Source organism: Centroberyx gerrardi, chromosome 12 (genome assembly GCF_048128805.1).
Source record: "Centroberyx gerrardi isolate f3 chromosome 12, fCenGer3.hap1.cur.20231027, whole genome shotgun sequence".
Taxonomy (NCBI): domain Eukaryota; kingdom Metazoa; phylum Chordata; class Actinopteri; order Beryciformes; family Berycidae; genus Centroberyx; species Centroberyx gerrardi.
In genome coordinates, this window is record NC_136008.1 from 23,383,220 (window position 1) to 23,402,794 (window position 19,575).

At 42.8% G+C, this 19,575-nt stretch overlaps 3 protein-coding genes across 4 annotated transcripts; 2 read left to right on the plus strand and 1 right to left on the minus strand.

Moving 5' to 3' along the window:
• The first annotated feature begins 227 nt into the window (after positions 1 to 227).
• Positions 228 to 12,109, plus strand: LOC139921700 (palmitoyltransferase ZDHHC3). 2 transcript variants are annotated; one of them, XM_071911999.2, is made up of 7 exons: positions 228 to 383; positions 2,315 to 2,726; positions 3,358 to 3,482; positions 3,971 to 4,067; positions 4,486 to 4,567; positions 6,203 to 6,333; positions 10,914 to 12,109. In XM_071911999.2, the coding sequence occupies exons 2-7, from the start codon at positions 2,391 to 2,393 to the stop codon at positions 11,118 to 11,120; spliced, it is 978 nt and encodes a 325-aa protein (XP_071768100.1). In that variant the 5' UTR covers positions 228 to 383; positions 2,315 to 2,390; the 3' UTR covers positions 11,121 to 12,109. The 2 variants fall into 2 exon arrangements, with proteins under 2 accessions (XP_071768100.1, XP_071768101.1); XM_071912000.2 differs by having other exon boundaries at positions 8,046 to 11,052.
• A 105-nt stretch (positions 12,110 to 12,214) lies between these two features.
• On the minus strand, positions 12,215 to 14,059 carry LOC139921715 (transmembrane protein 42). Its single transcript, XM_071912025.2, has 3 exons — positions 13,804 to 14,059; positions 13,263 to 13,409; positions 12,215 to 13,143 (listed from the first exon to the last, which is right to left on the minus strand). The coding sequence occupies exons 1-3, from the start codon at positions 13,999 to 14,001 to the stop codon at positions 13,000 to 13,002; spliced, it is 489 nt and encodes a 162-aa protein (XP_071768126.2). The 5' UTR covers positions 14,002 to 14,059; the 3' UTR covers positions 12,215 to 12,999.
• A 410-nt stretch (positions 14,060 to 14,469) lies between these two features.
• Positions 14,470 to 16,853, plus strand: kiaa1143 (KIAA1143 ortholog). Its single transcript, XM_071912014.2, has 3 exons — positions 14,470 to 14,675; positions 15,476 to 15,620; positions 15,891 to 16,853. Exons 1-3 carry the CDS (start codon positions 14,559 to 14,561, stop codon positions 16,118 to 16,120), a joined length of 492 nt encoding a protein of 163 aa, XP_071768115.1. The 5' UTR covers positions 14,470 to 14,558; the 3' UTR covers positions 16,121 to 16,853.
• Positions 16,854 to 19,575: the final 2,722 nt, after the last annotated feature.

Sequence of the window (19,575 nt, forward strand, 5' to 3'; positions counted from 1 at the left end):
CAGACAGACAGGGTTAGATAGATAGATAGATAGATAGATAGATAGATAGATAGATAGATAGATAGATAGAAAGAAATCTGGAAGTAGGCGTGTTTGGGCGTGTCCTTTGACGTAAGAAGGCGTGAAACCTTTCTGACGATCCGATTGGTCCGCCTCCAATAACTTCCTCCCACACCGTGACGTGTTGTTGTTGTTCAAGGGGCGGGGGTTGGTTTCTGGGGGGAGCTACAGGCAGCAGCGAAAACCGAGGAAGGATGCTCATCTTCCATCAGGAATGACACGGAATATACGTTAGTTAGTCTCATGTTAAAACAACCAAACGTTCCCAGGCGCCTACCGCTTTCCATCTGAATGCCAGCAGACTGACGGGAATGGGAAAACAGGTCAGCAAACGCTCGCTCGTACACGTTAGCTAACCGGCTAAGCTAAACTAAGCTAATGTTAACGTGCTTCTCTCTGCCCCGGTGCTGCTGTTGGTCTCAGTAAGGTGTCAGTATAGGCCTATAAACTGGCTATCTAACTGTTCTATCTACTGTTATCTAACGTTACTAAAGCTGCCTAAATGACGCGTTAACTGAGTTGACATCAATAGCTGCTTTATTAACTCGGCTAACAACAATATCCCAGCCAGCCTGCTTACTTGAGAGCAATAAAGCAACTCTGTCATCCACTCGAACAGGGGTGTAGTGGAGGGTAAACCCACTAACTCAGATGACCCATCTTTTGCGGGACAAGCGATTACACATATTTCAGGCTGACGTACATATTTATGACATGAATCCATAGCATACATTATAGACGGTAGTATCAAATTGATGTAAGTTATATGAGGATACGGTCTTATTAGGTAAAAAAATAAATAAAACACCAGTCAATGCTCTGCTGTATATAGAATAGATTTTGTTTATATTTGTGGTTGTGATGCCTTATTAGATGACCGCCTGGAGGTCATGGTTTACCACCTCTCCGTTTACCACTACATCGCTGCCTTCGACTCGCTGAGCTTCCACAGATCCAGGCAGTGTGGCACTGAGTCAGACTGCAGCACTGTGCTGCTCACTGCTGCGTTTGACCTCTACAGAGTGACTGTGCTTTGACAGGCTAACACAACTGACCAAATTTCACCTCTGGCTTCCTTGTCATGACATGTCCGCATCGATAGGTCCAGATTGCATTCTTTTTACCCCCAAAATGTTTTTCTAAAAGTCTCAGTGCGTGCCTGACAGAATGTTCGCTTGTATGAATGTTATTTAAAGAATAACAGTCTTAAATAATAACATATTTATTTAAGTTTTTATTTATTATTATTTATTGCTTTGTGTCATCTCTTGCTAAAGCCCTAATTATGAGATTTGCAGAGATCTGTGAGATCTGAGTTGGGTTTATTTGATGCTTTATTGATCCATGTGGGGCAGTTCTCTTTTTGTTTGCCCCCTCCCTCAGAGAGGTCAGAGGTCATGCTCAGCTATGAAACAGCAGCCCTGGAGCTGGTAGAGATTCAGTGTCTTGCTAAAGGACACATCAGCAGGGGGGGTGCTTGCTGACATGGAGGCTTGAACCCAGGCATTGCAGCCGAAGAGGTGTCTCCCTACTCAATTTCACTATTCAAATGTTTTTGCTGCAACGTAGGACAGTTCAGTTTTAATGAGCAATTCTTGCAGTCCCCTGTTGTTCGACAGACGAGTTTGTCCCCACCCCCTAATCCATGATGTCACATTGTTCATTTCAGGTGTAGGACCTCACACATTCAAAATCTGTAAAGTTAATTCCCATTCATTGCCAGTGGAGCAGCTTCAGGTTATACATGCTGATGACATCACACACTAGAGTCTTTTTTGTGTGTGGTTTCTAGCTTTAGGAGAGAGTTTTTCATGTTCACAAATTTACATGGAACTGTCCTAGGCTAAGGAAATAGCAAATACAATTTCTTAAATTGAGTGCTCTTCTTTTAGATTAGATCCGATTTGGGAAACAGAAAAACATAATAAAGTAAAAGAACCAATTCATGTATTTTGACTCCCAAGGATAGCACAATAAAGGATAGCACAAGGAAGTGTTACTTAGTGTTTCCATTGTGGTCCTTGGTGGAATACAAAATAAAAATATGTTGACATACAACACAAAACACTATAAAATGCTATGAAAACAGGGGATGAGACAAACTCTTTCTTGTTTCTGGCTGAGGGAGGCCAAACAGACCCAAGACATAAGAATAACATATCACACCTGAAATCAAATGCGACTCCCCCTTGAAGGTGCTTTAGAGAATCTTACCTCTAACCTGAATCCCTCTCCTCATGCTCCTCTTCCCCAGCATGCGGTGACTGAGCCTGAAGCCTGAAGGCGCAGCGGGTCCAGTGGCAGCAGCGGGCAGCTAGCTTGGATGAAGGATGAAGAGCCCGGTGCACAGATGCAGGGATGTGGAGCATGGGCGAGGGCAGGCGGGGTCCGGGTCCGGCTGCCTACAGGCCGAGCAGCGCATCCCTATCTCCAAAGACATCATCACCTCCTCCTCCGCCTCCGCCATGTGGTTCATCAGGGACGCCTGCGGCATCGTGTGCGGCGTCATCACCTGGCTGCTGGTGTTGTACGCCGAGTTCGTGGTGCTGTTTGTGATGCTGCTGCCCTCCAAGAACCTGACGTACAGCATCGTGAACGGCACCCTGTTCAACAGCCTGGCCTTCCTCGCCCTTGCCTCACACTTCAGGGCCATGTGCACCGACCCTGTGAGTGGGGGCTTGTCTGGGGTTATGTACACACACACACACACACACACACACACACACATGCATGCGTGCAGGCACAAACACATGCTCAGAAATGTATGTGGCTTAATATTATATAATGTATATGTTCAAATAGTATGCAATATGGGTTTGTATGTACTATCTGTAGGACAGATGATAGATACTTCATCAACTTCTTGACAATCTTATGCTCACTTTAGGTGTTTTACTCTTTTTGTTTCTATGTTCTATTTCTTTGTTTTGTTTTCTGTGAAATCTATTTAATGTCTTTTATTGATTGTCTTTTTCACCCATTCGCTTTGGCAACACAGGAATGTACTTGTCATGCCAGTAAAGCAAGTTGAAATAGAAAATTAAAAAATTGCACATGTACACTTACATACACATACACACACACAAGTTGGAAATTAGGTCACTGGTTATCTTGCACTGATTCTCAATGTCATGCAGACAAGTTCAGCGTCTTTGCCGTTATATCGTGTTGATTAATGGAGCTGAAATCTCATGAAATTATAGTACATTTAGCTTCTGCCTAGTTATTTCATTATAATGATTAATGAGCTGCAAATTACCCGGGAGTCACCTACTGTATGTTGATGTGTCCTGCTAGGGGGCCGTGCCAAAAGGGAATGCTACCAAGGAGTACATAGAGAGCCTTCAGCTGAAACCGGGGCAGGTGGTCTACAAATGTCCCAAGTGCTGCAGCATCAAGCCTGACCGAGCACACCACTGCAGGTAGGGCAAAAGGGACACCGAACGCTTGCTGCCGCATTAGGAATTCACAAGCCCATTTCCACGCTTAGAGCTGCAGCGTTTTGTTTCAGAGGAGCGGAGATGTCAAACTATTATCAGAAATTATGACTTTGGTTAATCTGTGGAGTAGAAATTGCTCTCCCTGCAGTTCAGTGATATAGTATAACTGCCTTTGGCCTTCAACAGCTTAGTGTCCCTCATTTTCCATTAATGTTTTTCCTTGTGCACGATTACGAGTTGTTGCCCTGGAGGGTTGATACAGTTCGTAGCTGAACTGGATGAGGCCTTATTTACAGCCGTCGCTGCACTGTAATCCCAGGCTGCCACTGCTGCTGGTTGAAAGTAATTCTTTTGACTCGTGCTGTGGTATTCTTGGTCTCTCTCACTCTCTTCTCATCTTATCTGCCCTTCTCTCTCCCTCACACTTTCTCTCTCTCTCTCACTCCCTCCCTCTCACTCCCTCATCACAGTGTATGCAAACGCTGCATACGGAAGATGGACCACCACTGCCCCTGGGTCAACAACTGTGTCGGGGAGAACAACCAAAAGTACTTTGTGCTTTTCACAGTAAGTTCAGCACCTTGAGAGTGGACACCCAGGCACACAGAGTAATTAACACACACACACACACTCTTACACACTCTATTATATGCCAGCTCTGCGGGGCACTTGGACTGTGGGCTGAGAGTAATCACCCAGATGCACTGAACAGGAATGAGCCTCTTTATCTAATGAAGGCATACCAAAAAATTGTATTAGATTATAAACCAGGCCAAAGACCATTTTTCAGCCTTGGCCAACAAGGAGAAGGGGAGTGCAGATGTAGCCTTCATGGAAGTCACACTTTTTTTCTGCACCTCTGTTGCACAGTTGCTGCACCCCCAAGAGGAATTACTTGGGAAATCAGTAGTACTTGTTGTAGTAATGCAGGACAGATGCAGATATGTAGTAACTTGTGGTTCATGCTTCCCTGTCTTTTCCACAGATGTACATTGCTCTCATCTCTCTCCACTGTCTGGTCATGGTGGTCTTCCATTTCCTCTACTGCTTTGAAGATGATTGGACAAGTGAGTTTTTTCCCCCTCTGTATCCCTCATTGCCCTTCAGTCATAAAAAAAACAAAATGTGTCCTTAAGTCCTCAAGACAGGAGTCCTCAGCTCATTTCATCCTGCTCTTTTGGTTTGAAAAGGACATGAAGTAGCTTTTAAGTTCATAATCATCAATGAAGATCATTGTTTCAAGTTCCTCCCTCTTTAGTTCTCATGTTTTATTTCCTTTTCATTTTGAAGTTTCATCCTTTCTGACACATTCTTTCCCTTCTGGACTGTGGCTGCGGCGCAGCTAGCAGCTTGCTGTCTGAAGGTCAGTCATATCCAGCAGCCCAGCTAGAGCAGGCCAGCTTTGTTCTGGAGACAGCAGCCTCAGGCAGTATCTGTGCTTGGATGGGTATTCTTAACATAGAGTACTCTCTCTGATTTTGGTTTGCATATTGAACGTCATGTTGACTTCCAGTTGAATTTTATCAGTTCCCTACCATTGGAGCGTTTTGTCATGTGGAAAAGGACACATTTGTTTGCTCAGTTACACAAAGGATCATATTGCACACACATTGCATTTGTAAAATCACCAGCTATCCATGTGGCAGCACAGCAAGACCATACCACTATTTGACTCTGTTTTATAACTGTTTGACGTCCTTAGTGAGGAATACATGTGATGTGCCATATGTTAGGGCTGAATTCCAGACTGCTGTCTTCCACTTGACAATCATATTGAGATTTCAGAGTTCAGTCAAAGCAGAGATAAATCAAGTCATGAAATACTTTTAGCAATAGAGGTTTGTCAGAGCAGCAAAGAGATAAGCAGTTTAAACCAAGAGAGAGCAAATACGGCATGGCAGGAGCTAAGGTAGTTTATTAGCTGTGCGAAGTAAACGGGTCCGAACTCAGACACAGAGTCAGCAACTGATTCCCTCATATTGGCAGGAAGCTTCAATAGAATTTCCAGTTTTGTCGACACACAACCTCTGACCATTTTTCCTAGAGAATTCAGTTTTCCTCCTTTCCCCCCCATTGCATCCTGCTCTTTAGTGTCTTGCTCACACACCTGGCGGATGGAAAGGGCATTTCCTGGTTTCATGAATCTTCTTTGCTACAACTACAATAGTTGCTTATGCAATTTTGATAATGTTGCCATGGAAGTAAGCATTATCTCATGTGTGGTCCGTACATGAGGCTTAGAGAGTTACCAAATGGCGACTCAAGAATGTCATATTTGAATGGGAATGCCCTTTCTATTTGTGGTAAGGCTGTAGTCACAAGTCTTCAGACCTGCTTAACTCTTCAACATAAAGCTGTTCTGAACCTGAACTAATACCTCCTCCTTATCCTGAAGGCAACACAGGCAACTTTTTGAAGCAGTAGACACGGGTAATAAATCCTTCAGCAAGGACGAGGATTGGCAAATGGGCCAAATCTTTTGAGCATGTTTAGGATAAGGAGCAGAAGTACAATAAAAGATGACAGCTGGCCATAACTGTCGACAGAATTGCTTCAAAGCGTTGCATCCTCATCGTAGTTTTGCAAATGAGTCAACAAGAGTGAGCCAGAGCTACTTTGAATGTACTATGTAGCACCTCCTCACATGATCCTCTGCTTTACCCTCTCACCTCTCTTCCTCCATGTCCCTCCATCCCCCTCAGAGTGCAGTTCCTTCTCTCCTCCAGCAACAGTCATCCTCCTCATCCTCCTGTGCTTTGAGGGTCTCCTCTTCCTCATCTTCACCTCTGTGATGTTCGGCACCCAGGTCCACTCCATCTGTACCGACGAGACCGTAAGTGACCCCCTTTAGTGACCAGCCAGGCTCCTCCTCCTTTCCTTCCTTCTCTTCTTCCTACCTCCTTCTGTTCTTCAGCCCCCCAGACCTGCTCTCTGCTGCTGCTGCTGCTGCCACCTTTGCTTCGTTAACAGTGCCTCTTTGACCTCTAATGACGGTTGTTTACAGCTAAATAACATCCCTGTACGACCTGAGGTAGACTGATGACAGCAAATTACTTTCAAGTCTTAATGACCTGAACTTGAGTCAGTGACTTTTCATTGACCACATTGTCTCAGATGCTGGTAACTGCCAAAAGGAAGGAAACTTCAATATTGAGTGTCTTAATAGTGTGCTGGGCCACCATATGTTGCCACAACTGTTTGAGTGCACAGATTACACACAGATGCGTGGAACTCTGTTGGAGGGCTGAAACACCATTCTTCCATGAGAAATGAAATAATTTGCTGGAAAACGGTGTCCTCAGCACTGGTCCAGGATCTCTCGTTAGTGTTCTATTGGGCTGAGATCTGATCTGAGATCTGGAGACTGACCATTCAGTCACGCTGTAGTTATATTCATCCTGGAAAAGTCCACCCCCATCAGGATAGAAATGCTTCATCACAGGACAAAAGTGATCACAGAATGGCTTTTTGCTCTGAATGTACAAAGTATTAGGACCATCTAACACTGAGATGTACGCCCTTTACATCACCTGTTTCTACTGTTTCAGGCTTAATAATGCATTAAGCTTTCCCCTCTTCATTTACATCTCTTCTTACATCTCAGCTTAAGCATAGGAATTCTTCATAACTTTCAGCTGGATTCACCTCAACAGTCTTTTCCAGCAGCTCTTGCTCATAATATTTGCAGAGCTACCAGAACTCTTCATTGTGGGGAAACAGGCTCTCAGGTGTTTCCTTTATTTTGGCAGTTACCTTAATATCTAACTGGTAACTTCAGTTTGAAAATATGATCTAACCTTGCATGTTAGTGGCTGGCTTCACTTTCTGAGAACACACACCAGCGCCAGTTGCTGCTAGCAGCATTTCCGCCTCAGTCTCTTGGCATGCAAGCCGAGGCCTTCGCTGCATATCTAACCTGTAGGCTTAGGTCTCCTTATTTCCTCTTGCCAGTGCTCAAATGATCTGCTCATGGAATCAGTCTGGGGTTCCGCTTTTTGTAGTGTACTTGAACGATGGAAATGTATTTTTATAGGTTGAAATGTGTCCATGTATCAGTGGAAGAAGGAATCAGTATCTCCTCTCTAAAGTTTGGTGCCATCCTAAAATCATTTAGCCTAGATATTGGTGTGCCTGTGTATTGTAGTTCACCAAACCACTCTGAAATAACTCCCTTTCCTGCTTCTAACTTCTTTTTGTCTGCAACTCCAGGACAGTTATGGGACATTTAAGTGAGAAGGGAGGCTTTTTTTCACATATTGGAGACTGTACAACACGCCGAGGGAAATACAACAGAACACAAGGCATTATAATACAGTCATATTATCCTTGTAGAGAAATCAATTGAAACCAGAAACACTGGGGTTTGTGCCCTAGTTGTTGCTCAGGACCTTTGTTACTTCTCAGATTTCGTAGGTTGAAGAGAATAGAGATTTGAACAGGTGCTACCACAGAAAACCGAAGCAACGAGGCATTTTATGTGGTCTGGCATCGCTGACCGGGTCACAAAGGCACACCCACTGAAGTCTGGTTGTCTCTCGTTTTCAGGGCATAGAGCAGTTGAAAAAGGAAGAGAGAAGATGGGCTAAAAAAACTAAGTGGATGAACATGAGGGCGGTATTCGGACACCCTTTCTCCATATTGTGGTTTAGCCCCTTCTCCACCCCCGACCACGGGAAGGCTGAGACCTACCAGTATGTGGTGTGAGAGCTCAGCGCAGGGAACCAGCCAGCCGGGTCAGAACCAAACTGAGGGGGGAGAGCAGAGGTTCACCCACGCCCCTCCGGCCCGGCCCGGCCCGACTGAGCTCAGCTATGGCGGCCCCCTTTGCTCCCAATGCTGAACATGATTGTACTGTAACTCCCACACTAACCATGGACAGCTTTTCATCTGCTTTTTGTGTTGCCAAGAGAGTGCGCTCTACTTTTATTTTGCTTTTGCCTTGAATGAGCCGAGTTGCAGAGAAAAAGAAACACTTTCAGCTTGTGAATCCTGTTTGCAAAACACTCTGTGATTAATGTGTGTTTTTTTTTTTTTTCTGAGCTATCTTTTCTGTTTCTGATAACAGAAGCCTTCTCCTTTCTTGTCCTGTGTTTACTCTTGCTTTTCCTGAGGTCTTCCACTCGTCAGTCAGACACTGGTCTGTAGTATGTTCCAGACATGGGCAAAATAAACACTTTCAATGGTATCAAGTACTTAAAATGTGGTGCTTTCAGCCTATCTTTACAGGCTCACAAGTAACTGACAATACCACATGCAAGGCCTAAAACATTATACTGCAAATTCGTCAAATATTTCAAACTAAATTGTTACCTTCAGTTTGCTCAAGTCTGGAACATTATCTCTGATTCCTTTCTGATACATGCTTGACACGAACAAAGCCATTGTTGGAGGGAAGAGATTTGTTAGAAATCAAGCCAGGATGTTATTTTTTCTGTTTGTGTCGCCAAGCAGAATCAATCCCTTTGATTGCCAGCTTGCTTTGGTCGTGACAAGTCTTACCTAACACATTCTTGTAATTGCTCAATGTGGAAATTAAATGGGTTCAATCAAGTGCAATCAAGGTAATTGTCAAGCTCAATTTATCTTTAATCAAGAACAGTGAAACACGGTTGGAGGAATTTGTTGGAAGAATTGATTGTACTTAGTGAGGCTGTCAACATAAAGGATGTAACATATATATATATAGATTTTTTTTTTTTTTCCTGGTTTCAAAGGAAGATCTGGCCTCCCACAGTAACACCATCGCTATCTGTGTGTCTGCATGAACACTTGCCACTGAAACAGCCCCTTGTGTTCTAGGCCAATGATTAGCCATGACAGTGTGTGGTGTTTTGATGTTGTCAACTTGTGCCAAATTTAGTCTTTCAAATACACGTCGGCTTGGGAAAGGTTTGACATGAAATTCAACAAGGACACTGTTTTGTGTTAAATTTTTCTTTGCTGGAGAAGGTATTCCATTCTGTGTTGAGTCAAAGGGAACCAGCCTATAATAAATGTGCGAATCTGCCTGGCATACAACTATTAATGCAGCAGCAGGATAGTAGCTGGACTGTGTCTGCACTATAACAAAACATAAAGCATTTAACAAACTATTAACAAACTCAACTGTCACCGTTCACTTTGCATAACTACTATTACTACATGGCTGATTTGCACTTTGTATCTATCCTTTATGTTTAAGATTTGATCCTGTGTGAACTGCTCTCTGTTCTACAGTGTGCATTTTGTTATTCTCTTCTTTGTTTACATGATATCGTATGTATCCTTTGTTATCTGAATGCATGGTACAGATGAAGGCTAGCTTAGTATTGTAGGTGAAACACTGCTGGTATGATGGTGCCAAGTCCTGCTGGTGAGAGTGATGTTGAAGATGATGTTTTTTTAACAGAAATTTTAAGTCTTTCTAAATATTCTGAAAGTATTTCAGCACATGCGCAGAGAGAATAAATACTTCTCAGTTGCAAAGCCACTTTTTCTGTTTGTGTGCTTGCGTTTTTGGGGTGTCGTTTTTTTTCCTTTGCTTGTGGAGGGGGGGGGGGGGGGGGGCTTCTATTCTTGTGAGATGTGATTTCACAGTTATACCCAAATCTGTTTTTTTGTTTCTCCTGATGTATTATTATGGTATGTTGATGCTGTTCAAGGGTTAAAGAGGTTACTCAGTCTTCTACTTTCCCTGCATACAATCCTTTCATTTTTCTCACTTGTCTGTCACATCCTTCATTGTCAATTCTCAATCTCCCCTTGTCTTCCATTCTACTGCCATCGTACTGTCTGGAATCTGTCTCTCTCCCATGCGACGTCTTCTCCACACTCATGCATTTGCTTTGGTTGGTTACTCAGTGTGCCAATAAGCTTCTGAAGCAGACAACCCTTTAAATCTTGACGGAGGTAAGCTTGCAACAGAGGTCACAGTAGCCGTTCCATCAAGCTTAACACATCACACGCATGCAGATTTAAATCAGAAGGCCAAAGTGACTCGGCTCGGACTCCTTCCTTTTCATTTCTGTTTTGGTTTCACAGATTCAACCAAACGTTATGAATGAATGAATGAGTGAGCTCTGTGTCTAACGGCATGATGCATGCACCGTTTTTTGACCATTCGTTCTCTGTTCACTCTTCCAAAGGTGCATGTGACAGCTGTTGCGTCATTTTGTACCGTATTTTGTTCAATCTTGGGCGAGTTTCTTGCAAAACAAATGAATCATCGCTGACAAAAAAAGCATTTTAAATGAAGGCTTCTAGACTTGATTTGTGTCTGAGCATCCGGCCCAAAAATGAGCAAAATAATCGTGTGTTGTTCCAGTTTTAGTATCGTCGTCAATATTGTTATAGTTAATGGTCATTGCATGTGGATGACAGACGTCTCAGCTCCATTCCTTTCACCTCAGACCCTCACTGTCGTGTCTTCCCCAGGGAATCGAGCGTCTGAAGGGCGAGACGGGGAAGTGGGCCAAGGTGCCATGTTGGGAGGCCATGCAGACGGCGTTCGGCGGCCCGTTCTCCCTGTCCTGGTGCAGCCCCTTCACCGGGCTCAGCTGCAGGAGGAGCCCTCCGGATCACGTCATCGTCCCGCAGGGGGAGATCATCGAGGAGGACGTCATAGAGATACCGCTCAACTAGCGCTGCAGTCAGGAAGACATTTTGTCAGAGCGGCCGTGCTTCGAATTTGAATTCTTCGTGGTGCACGTCAGACCTTATCAGGGCTGCATAAATATGGAGAAACCACTTGGAATTGTCTCTTTTTATCCCCCCATGACAGTGTCAGATGTTTGCCACGTCTGGTATTCTCTTCCCGTGTAAATGCAGCCACTTTCAACTTGTACAGGGCAATAAACTCGGATTTTAAGCCATCCTTTAGCATCTAGACACTTACTCTTCGTAAATGTAATGTAATTGCAGACGCTAAGTAGGAGGGAGACTAATCCCATGTGGAAATCATGTCATACTGTAGATTTACTTAGTAATAATGAAGGACTTGATAGAGAATTTGGAGGTGCTGCCAAGCCATTTTTCCTCAGATCATTGTACGATAGAACGGGTCAAAGGTCAAGTTATGTCTCTGTACAGATTGCTCCTGTCGCTGGAACCAAAGTTTGTCAAGGTGAAGAGGATTTGAAACGCTCCCGTTAAGCTATCTCAGGAGAACACCACTAACAGTAACACTATTCTGGCACTGGAGCATGAGCGACTAACTCTCAACCACTATGCAGTAGTGCTCTGCATGCCTTTTTGTGTGGATTTTAATCCAGTTTCATTCACTGTGTGCCTTAACAATCTAGATTTTTTTATTTTTATTATTTTAAGCATGGCATACAAGTGAAGTAAGTTACCATGGGGGGGGGGGGGGGGGGAGTTTTCTATGATATGTTGTTCATCAACTGCTCATCTTGCTAATTCTGATTTCCGTTTGGAATTGCCATTTTCATCTGTGTCTGTCACTCTAGAGCCCATATAGGAAATGAACAGTATTTGACTTAATGTGGAGGAGAGTGTTACGTAAGAAAATGGCTGCTGGAAAAGGGCTTTTAACTGCGAAATGGATGCTGGATACCATGGGACCACTCATGTTTTATCATGTTTACATCATTTTAATAAAAGGGGTTTTATCATGTTGCGGATTTTATTTTGAGGTTCTAAAATAAATGTGCTTAACATCATGTGGACATCATAAATAGTTGAGTGTATTTTCTATACACTGTGGCCTCATTAGGAAGAGGAATTTAAGAAACAGCATTGTGAGCGAATTATTTATTTTCAACAATCTCATCTGCACAGTTTTGCAGTTCATTGGATATTTACAATAAAATATAAAAATCTTCATAGCACGAAACTTCGTCAAGCTCTTCTGGATTGTGAGTTTTACACAGATTTGGTCAGTGCGAGAGAGCTGGCATGACATCCTTGGTCAGTAAGACTGTACAACATGACAAGTTAGTTATTGCATAGATAACGTGCCTGGTTTCAATATAATGGTGTACATGTGTAAGTTTATTGTCCATATGTCCATCAAGGGTCCTGATACATATTCATATACAAGTCCCTACAACAGTTTTGTGAAATCACATCTATTCTACATCCAAACTTCAGTGAAACAGTGAGCTGGTACATATGCATATCGACAGTTTAGTGCAGTATTTTTGCTCTCATCGCATTCAGTTCCACCTTTTCGACTTCTGATATTCCGGTTTCTGATACACAGCAAACAGCAAAGAGTGGGCCAGGAAAGACATATAGTGTATGACAGGAATATGGCAGATACAAACCAGTAGTGTCTGGCACTGATGGTACTGCAGTACCATCCAGCCATTAGCCCTGTGCAACATAGTCAAATGTGTTTAAAATGTTTGATAAAATATTAAGACACTGATTTATCTCATTCCGCTTGTGTTCAAGTGCCTGAGAAATTCAACCAAGCGCCTTTCAAAGAGTCTCACCCCAGGCTGCTGTGGTACGTGACTGAAGGCCAGAGGTTTCATGCTTGTGATGAGCTGAAGTTACATCACTCCTCCTTCTTGCCCTCCTCCTGTGGGAGGCTCTGAGGTGAGGATCCGTGGAGCACCAGCAGCCCAGACAGAGTGAGAGAGATGCCCACCCACCACAGAGCTGCGTGGGTCTCCCCGAAAATCACCCTCCCCAGGATCGCCTGGACACAACAAACAGAACAAACAGAAGGAAACACACTGTGAAATCAAGGTCAGACGCCAAGGAACACTAAATATAATGGGACCTTTAAAGTATCGTAGGTCCCTGTGGAGAGCTTACAGAGGAGATGAAGTTGGATGCGGTGGTGGTGACGGTGGCTCTGGCTGAAGAGGAGGAGAGGTGGAGGGCCTTGGAGAAGAAGGTCCACATCACAGCGTTACAGGTGAACAGCAGGCCTCCACACGCCAGGCGCAGGGGGATGTGCAGCTGGGAAAACACACAGGCAGGTGAGATGGGAGGGAGGCGTCGCCTTAGCTTCAAAATTCAATAATAACATGGTTAAATTATAGTGTTTCAATGTAAAGGTCATGCACTTCCACACTCTCCAAGGAATTATTCAACCCCATTGACTTTTTCCACATTATATGTTGTTAGAACTGAAGTTAAAATGGACTAAATTAGGGATTTAGGGCTCGAGAACCAAACCAGACTCTTGTAGAAGTGTGTGTGTGTGTGTGTGTGTGAGTGAGTGAGTGAGTGAGTGAGTGAGAGAGAGAGAGAGAGAGAGAGAGAGAGAGAGAGAGAGAGAGAGGAGAGACTGCACTCAACTGCATTTCTCTAATCACTGCAGTAGATTAGAGGAGGTTCAGCTCAGTCTCACCCAGTCACAGGCAGTGGCTGCAGTGGCTCCACCGGCTCCACCGTCTCCCCCGGTCCACGGCTCCCCTCCGGTCCACCTGCTCCTCCCGGACTCACACATCTGTTTCAGGTAGTCTGCGCCGAGCGACAGCTTGGCAGAGGAGGAGGCAACGGCGCCGAGAAAGCCCGCCAGCAAGGCGTAAAAAGACCCTGAAATCATGTCCGAAGAGGGCGAAGCAGAGTTTCCCCTTCAGTGACAAGAATCCATATCCATAATCCCAGAGATGGCCACTGATACTAGTGTCAAGCCAGCCAGAATACAAAGAATCGGACTTCCGGTAAGACGTTTCAAAATAAAACTCTGATTGACGAACATGGGTAAGCGGGGATAGGCCTACAAAGTGCCAGGCCAAAAATGAAAATAATATAATGTGTAATATATAGCTGCCAGACAGCTTTGAAGGATACCTGCTATCTTGACTGTGCTCCCATATCAGTGTTCTCCCCGGCACTTAATATAATTTTTTTTTCCAAATCGACAAATTGCTCCTTTTTATTTTGAAGGCAAAAACATATCTTCCGGTCACTTGTACGCCTCTTCACTTCCTCGATATAAATATGTGGGCATTTCCGCCAATCACATTAGCGCTTAAAGCTGTAGTCTTGTGACTCGCAGCGGCACATATTGATGACGTATATTTTGTTTTGAGGGAACCTTGTGCCAAGCTAAATTGCATTTATTTCAAATAGGTGTTTGTATTGTTTCGCTCTTCTGCAATGAACAAGAACAACAAGAAAACTGGCGTGTCGTGGGTGAAACCAGCGGAGCCGTCCTTCCTAAAGAAATTCAAGAGTGATGTTGGATACAAGGAGGGACCGACGGTCGACACCAAGGTATCAGCTCGGTTTGGCTAGCTGTGTTAGCAGCCAGGGCTAATGTAGCTTGTTTGAATCTGTGGGAAATCTCCTCTATCTGACCAATTCCATGTTTATGTGAGATTGTGCCTTAGATCCAATCTGCTCATCAAATAGTTTGCACCACTGAAACAAGTCACTCGCTCTACAGCATTAACCGAATCACAAAATCACAAAACAATGCAGAAGTCACCCTGAGCCACTCATTCTAACCGCCCTTCACTAAACTACACTACTTCTCTCAGCTCTCTTAGCTAGGGTGTCTGAAAATTGAATATATCTATTTTTATCTATGCAAATCTACTAGTCAATCCTCTCTTAGCTATTGTGGAAATAAACTGGAACACACTGCCTAGGGATCCTAGAGAGGCGGACTCAGTAAAAAAATAAAGAAAAAGTAAAAATAAGTTAAAAACCTACTTTTTTTTTTTTTACTCTGTTTTATCACAAACTTTAGTTTTACCAGGTACATATTTCATTCTGTGTTTCTAACTCCCCTGGTTTAGGTCATGTCATCTTATCATGTTTTTAGTGGTATTGCTGTTATAGTTCTTGTATTATTGTATTATTATTATTATTATTGTTGCTATTATTTTTATTGATTTTATTATTGGTATTATTCTTAGTATTTACATTATTCATTTTTTATTCAATTTTATATTTTTGTGATTTTACCGTGCCTCCTGTGAAGCACTTTACTTTGTATGAAAGGTGCTATACAACTTAAGTTTATTATTATGAGTTCATCATCCATAATATTCCATGATCTTCCTCTCCAGCGGCAGGTGATGCCGACACTAGATGACGACAGCGGGAGTGACCGTGAGGATGAGTTACCGCAGGTTGTTGTCATTAAGAAAGGAGACCTGAGCGCAGAGGAGGTGAAGAAGATCAAAGACGACACGCGTGGCGGGGCAGAGAAAGGTAAGACTGACTGAGCTTGAACCATCATTTCATGTCTAGTGGTCGATCTGTTTCACTGTTGTCTGTAATCACATCATTGTTGATAATGTTTAAGTTACGCTTGATTTGAAGTCCCTTTTGCAAGCCTGTAAGACCTTGTAGAGGCAGTAGTAAGCCTCTAAAATGCAAACCATTGTTCTAGCAACTGTACACCCACACATTGTACAGTTAACTATTTGTGAAGCACGTCTTTGATGAATCGCATTCATCCCTCTGTCTGTGTGTCTACAGAGGATGAAGCTCCTGCCGATGGTAAAATCCTTTTCAAGAAGCCGGCCAAGCGCTCTTCCTCAGACAAATTCCAGGGCATCACTGCCAGCTCCAGCAAAAAGAAGAAGAGCGAGGGAGAGGAGAAGAAGGAGGACAAGAAGGAGGACAAGAAGGAGGAGAAGTCTGGAAAGAAAGTAAAAAATAACAGCCTTCTGTCGTTCGGAGGGGACGAGGACGAAGACGAGGACTAAATGAGGCTGGTACACCGCAGAATCCAGACTGGAACTTTTGTTGGTGGCTTCCACTCTGGGAAAGGGGAGACAGCAGGAATCTTCCCAAATAGATTAACAAGTCATTACATTTACCCTCTGACATATGGATTCAGAACAGTCTTTATTTATAGCACAATGTTCCTGCTTGGGAATGTGTGTGTGTGTGTGTTGTATGACTAAGGCAATATTATCTTTTGAACATGCTGCATTCTGAATGACAGGACTCACTACATGTTAAGATCCTCTAATCTCCTCGTTTGTGTCTGAATCAGGATCTCATCTTCATCTACTTCATCTAAGGTGTCAATAGAACTGTGATGATGTTTGCAACTAGTCTGGAGTATTCATTAGTGAGTTTTTATACGTTGATGCATTCAACGGTTCATTGGGTGTATGATTATATTCTAGCTTCGAAGATGGAGCCTTGACTGTTCATGTTGAAGTCATGCATTCTTGTCAATGCAATTGTATGGTTTTTTTTTTTATGTGAATGTGCTTTTGTTGTATGCATTTTTTAAAGGGTTTTGGCTGGAACATTTGAAATGTAAAACATTAAATCGATTTGACAACAGCCGATATTAAAACCTTACTGTTTTACTGTGCTGGTGTATATCATGGTCTTACCTTCTAATTAAGTAACAAGTGAATCAGTAGGAATCTGTGTTAGTGCCCAATGTACAGTATATAACTGCCTAATTCACTAAAAAATTGCACACGCAGTGATTAGTCTGAATATGGTTATTTATTCTGGATTAAGTATTTCATACATGCACAGAACTCACTCAAACAGCACATCCAGAGAGAAACATCCATTTTATTTAAAAAGAAAAAAAACAAAACATGAATTAATATGTAACTCTTCTCCAAGCACACAAAACCATGAACCAGTTGACTGATGTGACTATACATTCAGAAAATCAAAAGGCAAAATTGGAATCAAGTGACGTTAGTTCACTGCCCCGTGTCCACGACCTTTGGCTGTAAAGTACATCTGAAAACATGACAGTGCATCCTAACCTGTCTAATTATCTTTAGTAAGGATGGGGTTTGACAGACATGATTCATGTCTGTCAAACCCCATCCTTACCCATCCTTACTACAAAACATTTTTAAAAATGAAAGCTGCCAATTTGAATCATTAATTTGCCTATTTATACACTTTGAAGTGTCGGTGTGACAGAAAACAAAAGATTTGACTTTGACTGAATATTAAGTACGAGATTTCTTCAGTCAACCAGTCAAGCACCCAAGTTTTTGCCAAGCAACTTCTCAAGATCGGTTCTCTGAGAAAGCTCAACGACAAGATTTACTATTGACTTACTTAAAAAGTGGGAGATTTATGCAAAGCATATGTAATTAGAAGGGCACTCGGAGAGCGCAGACCTCCGCCAAGGCCAATAGTCCAGTCTTCTATGATATGCAAATGTGCAAGCGCAACCAATATACGGATCCGCTCCAAAATTTAATGGGTTCTTCCTTGGCCCATGCTACACCCTTCCAGTTTCATGAAAATCGGGCCAGTAGTTTTTCTGTAATCCTGCTGACAAACAGAGAAACGGCACCGAATACATAACCTCCTTGGCAGAGATAATTAGGAACATAGACAGTTTTACTTGGCAATCGTCAGGAAGTCTAAACAGAAAAGCTCACAGAAACAACCTAATGTTTGAACATACAGCTAAAGTTGGATGTCACAAAGGCATTATTAACATAGATCAGTAAATTCACTGTCTGCCCATACAGATTGTATTCACTTACATGAGGCAAAAATATTAAAAGACAACTCCTATACTGATCAAAACAATAAAACTAAACTAACTAAAAATAAGCTAATGCTAGTTGTCTGCATGCTTGGCTCAAGCAGGATATTGTCAAGCGATTTACTTTTGTCCCCACAATTAGTGCTGCGTTACAGAGGATACAAATAATCAAAAGGAATGTTTTATGTGTTTACCTGAGTGGTGGTGAATATGTATGGAAAAAAAAAAACCTTTTGAAGTTATAAATATGCGGAAATCCTCTCATCCTCTCCCAAAATTAAAATGCAATGACCTTTGTCATTGTGCTAAAGTAGGAAATTACAAAAGTGCATCAGTGTGATGCTGGTTTCCACAGACGGGCTCATATTTCAGCCCCAAAGCTTAGTGGTTTCAGAGGTCTCAAGTAAACAGTAATAGCACTGAGAGGAACCGCCACCTGTCCATCGATATGTGAGGAACTGATTCATGACTAGACACTCCTCCTGTACAACAATAATAAAGGGTTCCATTCAAAGCATTTGGTCACACAACCTGTATTTGGACTGTGACAGAAATTGTAACTTACACACAGTGGCTTATTTCCCAGACTTTTGGGCGAAGGTGTAATAACTGAAGTGCTTTTTGTTGTTGTTTAGGAGCAAGTAGACAAATAGAAAACTGATTACAAGTGTAGAAGTGCACACTCCCAAAGCAATGTAAAATGTCTTACACTATCATTCTCAGCATAAAGTGCAGTTTTAGGACAAGTTTAGGACAATAAGAAATTAATTTAGCAAAGCAATCAGATCTGCGGGTGTGGTGTTGCAGCAGGGAATTAAACAGTGATTTAAAATAAGTGCGGGAGCTGAGATGTTACTGATGTGGTGCCAGTTCATTCTGAGAGGCATGTAATGTCCTACTAAGAGCCTCAAGGTGGCGCTCTTGTGATAGGTATAAAGGAAGAGGACTACTAATAAGTGAACATCATCTCCTTTCTCATTTATAATCATGATCACATCAACAGCAACTCAGAGCTATCACGACACACTGTGTATCTAAGAACGATCTGTGTGTGTGTGTGTGTGTGTGTGTTACATGAGGAGCACCATGTTGGAACTGTGGCAGCTCTCTCACTAGACGGAGAATGGAGAGAGAAAGAGAGAGGCAGGTATACTGGTCAAGAAGGTCAAAACACTACGGCATAATCAGATATAGAAACACATGACAACACAGAGCTGGGGCCTTGCCCCCCCAAAAAATATCTTACAAATATATGTGGTATTAAAATTCCAATTTAGATAGGCGTATCATATTATCTTCTCCCCTTGTAGTTTAGGAAACGTTTAGGATATTAATACTGTGTGTAAATGCAGTATAAGAATGTCTTTGTCCATTTGTTTGTAAGGGAACAAAGGTGGTCTTAACACCTGGGGTCTTTTTGGTCTGAGCATTTGTCATCATCAGCTCCAGGGATGTAGCTTAAAGATTTTGCAGGGTTTTTTGGCTGCTATCTCCCTCCCATCTCCATTAAACACCAGTGAAACAGCGAGAAAGGAGCACCGGCTCGGGCTGATACGTACGAGCAGGATTGTAACATTTCTAATCTTGGCTATGTAGCGGGATATGTCGTATTTGCTCCGTTGTGCTACACCTCTCTCTGCACATGCATTCTTCCTTATCCGACTGACCGTTCAG

Bases quoted from the DNA above. Each gene is read 5' to 3' on its own strand.
- kiaa1143 (XM_071912014.2), top strand. From the start codon at position 14,559: ATGAACAAGAACAACAAGAAAACTGGCGTGTCGTGGGTGAAACCAGCG. The intron at 14,676-15,475 runs GTATCAGCTCGG...CTTCCTCTCCAG, and splicing joins GACCGACGGTCGACACCAAG to CGGCAGGTGATGCCGACACT. The intron at 15,621-15,890 runs GTAAGACTGACT...GTGTGTCTACAG, and splicing joins GCGTGGCGGGGCAGAGAAAG to AGGATGAAGCTCCTGCCGAT.
- LOC139921700 (XM_071911999.2), top strand. From the start codon at position 2,391: ATGAAGAGCCCGGTGCACAGATGCAGGGATGTGGAGCATGGGCGAGGG. The intron at 3,483-3,970 runs GTAGGGCAAAAG...CCCTCATCACAG, and splicing joins GACCGAGCACACCACTGCAG to TGTATGCAAACGCTGCATAC. The intron at 6,334-10,913 runs GTAAGTGACCCC...TGTCTTCCCCAG, and splicing joins CCATCTGTACCGACGAGACC to GGAATCGAGCGTCTGAAGGG.
- LOC139921715 (XM_071912025.2), bottom strand. From the start codon at position 14,001: ATGATTTCAGGGTCTTTTTACGCCTTGCTGGCGGGCTTTCTCGGCGCC. The intron at 13,410-13,803 runs GTGAGACTGAGC...GTGTTTTCCCAG, and splicing joins CAGCCACTGCCTGTGACTGG to CTGCACATCCCCCTGCGCCT. The intron at 13,144-13,262 runs GTAAGCTCTCCA...TGTTGTGTCCAG, and splicing joins CATCCAACTTCATCTCCTCT to GCGATCCTGGGGAGGGTGAT.